Genomic DNA, 3433 nt, shown 5'->3' with positions numbered 1-3433 from the left:
TATATATATATATATATATATATATATATATATATATATACATTTGTTTTATATTTGGGATTGTGGGAAACGGTATTTCGATCTCTCTGTCTGTACACATAAAGTTGACTTTGACTTGGACTTATTTTTCAACTTTAAACAGAGCCAGACAAGCTGTTTCGAATGCCTCCAGGCTTTATGCAATTCTTTTTAAGTCTTAATGTCTGAAACAAAGCAAATAAATGAATTAAAAACAACTTGTAGTCAAACAAGCATGCATCAAATTAAAGACACTATCAACTAGATTGAATTTAATTGTGTGCATAAAGCACTTTTAGGATTAAGGGTGGTAGGGAGGAGGTGAAATATCTTGCTCGTGTTGCCTTCTTTTAGTTGGGCGCCTTACAGTTACATCCTTTTATTACCGCATATATATATATTGAAACATGTTAGCTTAAATAAAATGTTGACCTGCTATGCTGAGTACACTCAACTTCACCTTCATCAAACGTTGCATCTAAGATTGTAAAAAGCTAATATTTTTGACTGACTGACTTACTTGCCAGTGAGAAGTTCAAATATGAGGATTCCTAAGGACCAGCAATCAGCTCCAAAGTCATGACCTTTGTTCATAATGACTTCGGGGGCCACATATTCTGGAGTCCCACAGAATGTCCAGGTCTTCTTTCCAAGGCCGATCTTTTTAGCAAAGCCAAAATCTGCCTGAGGAAACACAGAGGAATTAAGAATATATGTTAATAATATACACATTGCATAACACTCTTTAAATATTACAAAAAAGATTTAAAACAAATGGCTTACCATTTTGACATAACCCTCAGCATCCAGCAGAAGGTTTTCAGGTTTCAGGTCTCTGTAGATGATGCCCAAAGTATGGAGGTAATCAAAGGCCTCTAAGACACAACCAGTACAAAACCTGGCTGTGGGCTCTTCAAAATAGCTCCTGGTAGGTTAAGAAAAGAACCACACAGGAATGGAATCCATTAATACACAAAGACAGTTAGGAAAACTACCAGGGTGTTGTGCATCTTAAGCCCTACACCAGCGGGGGTCCCCAGGAAAAGATATTGAGCTCTATACAGCAGAAGCACATGGCAATACCATAGTCTTCTTCCAAAGATAATGGAATTTTGTGTACAGTTTGTTTGATACAACTCCATATTGATCTCAATGCGTCATGGTTGCTTCAGAGAACACTTGTGGTGAGAATTGGTGAGTTGGTTTTTGCTATTTTGCTATCTGATGCATTTCTTTAATCTCTGCCAGATTCAATGTCATCACTGGTCCTTTAAATTCATCTGAAATGTAAAACTGTCTGGACTCTAGATGTAGGTACATTTGGAGAGATAGATAGCAACTCACATTTATGGTGCATTCCCAACCCAACCCCTCATTTGTTAGGTTAAATTCTCACCTTGCAGTCATGCCAGGATGTTCTCCAGGGTTTGTCAGTGCACTGTGGATGGTTTACATGTGCAACCATAGTCTATCGGTGCAACAGACCGAAACACAGCCGCCAAAATTGTAAATTGTCTGTACTCATCTAATTATGGTCTCATGTTCCCAGTTAAGTATTCTATTACACTGTGGCTAGAGCACCAGAAATATGAAGCATATTGCTGTAAACAGAATTCACCGGAGGCTGACCAAAACACAACAAAAAGGAAATCTCAATCTCAGAATGTCTGAGAATAGCTGTATGCCATTATCAAAGTGTTTCGTTAGATCTCATAGATATTACAAAACAATTTTCCCTACTTCCCCATATTTTTCCTGTGAAGATATTTGTGTGTGCATGCATACAGATGCTCTCTCCCTAACAACATTCAAAAATAAATTGACTTATTACTTCTAGTGATTTTGAGTAAACTAATCTTTTAAGTTATATGCATATTTTCAATAAAGTTGTTTATAATGTAGCAAAAGAACCTACACTCACATATCCCGCAGCACAGTCCACAGCTCTCCACCAAGACACACCTCCAGCAGCATGTAGACAAACTTATCATCCCGATATGTTCGGAATAACCTGAAATACAGCCAACAGACTCTTTGTTAACTCCTGTTCGCGTTACAATGTTAATATTCTGTACATTTGAGGTGCACCTTTAGTCAAAACTGCATTCATGGTTTTTATTGGTATTGATGTCCTGTATTGGTAATGCAAATCCTAATAATATTAATGGTGAATAATGGTTGTCATAAACCCAGGACATGCGTCTAATGCACTTCTATGGACTAACGAGGGTTTACAGAGTGAAGCTGCAGATCAAAAATACTGCTACTGCAACTCTTCAGAGAAAAGCCCTTGTTATTCTATGAACTTGACAACACATGACGACACATTCAATATAATTGACATACTTAGATTTAATTGATAATAAAAGAGCTCTGAACTGATATAGAATAAAGGGAGTGTAAGGAGGAGTGTGGTATTAGTGAAGGAGAGTGAACATTACATGATGGCTGACCTTTCCTCTGAATGACAGTCAACACACTGCTCACACAAGCCTTTGTTCTGTAAAGTCATAGTCCAGATAAATCTCAGTGCAGTGGATGGACCCGGGTCAGCAGCATTCTCCCAGCAGGTTCCTTAGCAACTCCACAGAGAAGCTCAAACACCACCACCACCCCCCCATTTCATCTTCTCCTTTCGGAATACAGGAGGTTTGTGTTGCCTAAAATCCTCCTGCCTCTTCTCTTGGACCTTTTTGTGCTTCCACTAGCTTAGATAGCAGACAACAACTGCATATCTTTACAAAAAGGTACGCTGAAAAAAGTGCAACGACTGTGTCATTTAATCAAAGTACATTTTTAAATTGGTCCAATTAAGAATCATGGTTTCCGTTTTTGACATGGTTTTTTCCGTTTGCCCAGAAGCAAAACACATCCCCCCTGAAATAACTTAAAAACAATATTTAACCTAAATCGTTATTTTCACTTCAAAGCATGTCACATGACCACGTGACGTACAAAGCAAGGTGACTTCAAGATTTGCTGCAGCCGCCATTACACCGCTACCCACTGTCTGTGAGAGTGTCTGACCCAAAAACAATTTTAAATAAGGTAAGGATTTGAAATAGTTTTTTTTTTTTTTTTTAAACTATTTTTAAATGTTTATCCATTTAGTGTTGTGTCAAGATAAACAACTAATTTACCATCTGTCTTTGTATTTGTGTGGAGTCTATTTTTATATAACATTACAAGATTCTTATTATTACATTATTTGCTAATTGTGCTCATTGTATGTGCTGTGATTTAGGAATAAATGGCCAGATACAAGTAAATGCTAGAATGTTAAGCGTGATTAATCACATTAGTATTAAGATAATAGGAGCTTACTTGCATTACCATCTGTACAGTAAACTAAGTATTTTTAAATGTATCTGGCTAGGTTTATGGTTTTAATAAAGGCATAATATTAAAATATACT

General features: G+C 36.9%; 1 protein-coding gene across 1 annotated transcript in view; it reads right to left on the bottom strand.

Annotated features, from left to right (window-relative positions):
* Positions 1-533: 533 nt before the first annotated feature.
* The window catches only part of prkg2l (protein kinase cGMP-dependent 2, like), a 14120-nt gene continuing 11220 nt past the window's right edge, over positions 534-3433 (bottom strand). Inside the window, exons 13-15 of the mRNA XM_010783275.1 lie at positions 1940-2029; positions 802-943; positions 534-702 (exon numbers count right to left, since the gene is read on the bottom strand). Of these exons, the coding sequence (XP_010781577.1) occupies positions 535-702; positions 802-943; positions 1940-2029 (400 nt within the window). The 3' untranslated portion in view covers position 534. The remainder of the gene's footprint in view (positions 703-801; positions 944-1939; positions 2030-3433) is intronic.

Source organism: Notothenia coriiceps, unplaced genomic scaffold, assembly GCF_000735185.1.
Source record: "Notothenia coriiceps isolate Sejong01 unplaced genomic scaffold, NC01 NC01_scaffold00024944, whole genome shotgun sequence".
In the NCBI taxonomy this organism is placed as follows: Eukaryota; Metazoa; Chordata; class Actinopteri; order Perciformes; family Nototheniidae; genus Notothenia; species Notothenia coriiceps.
The sequence above is the reverse complement of the archived record's forward strand: the minus strand, read 5'-3'. Positions and strand labels throughout refer to the sequence as shown.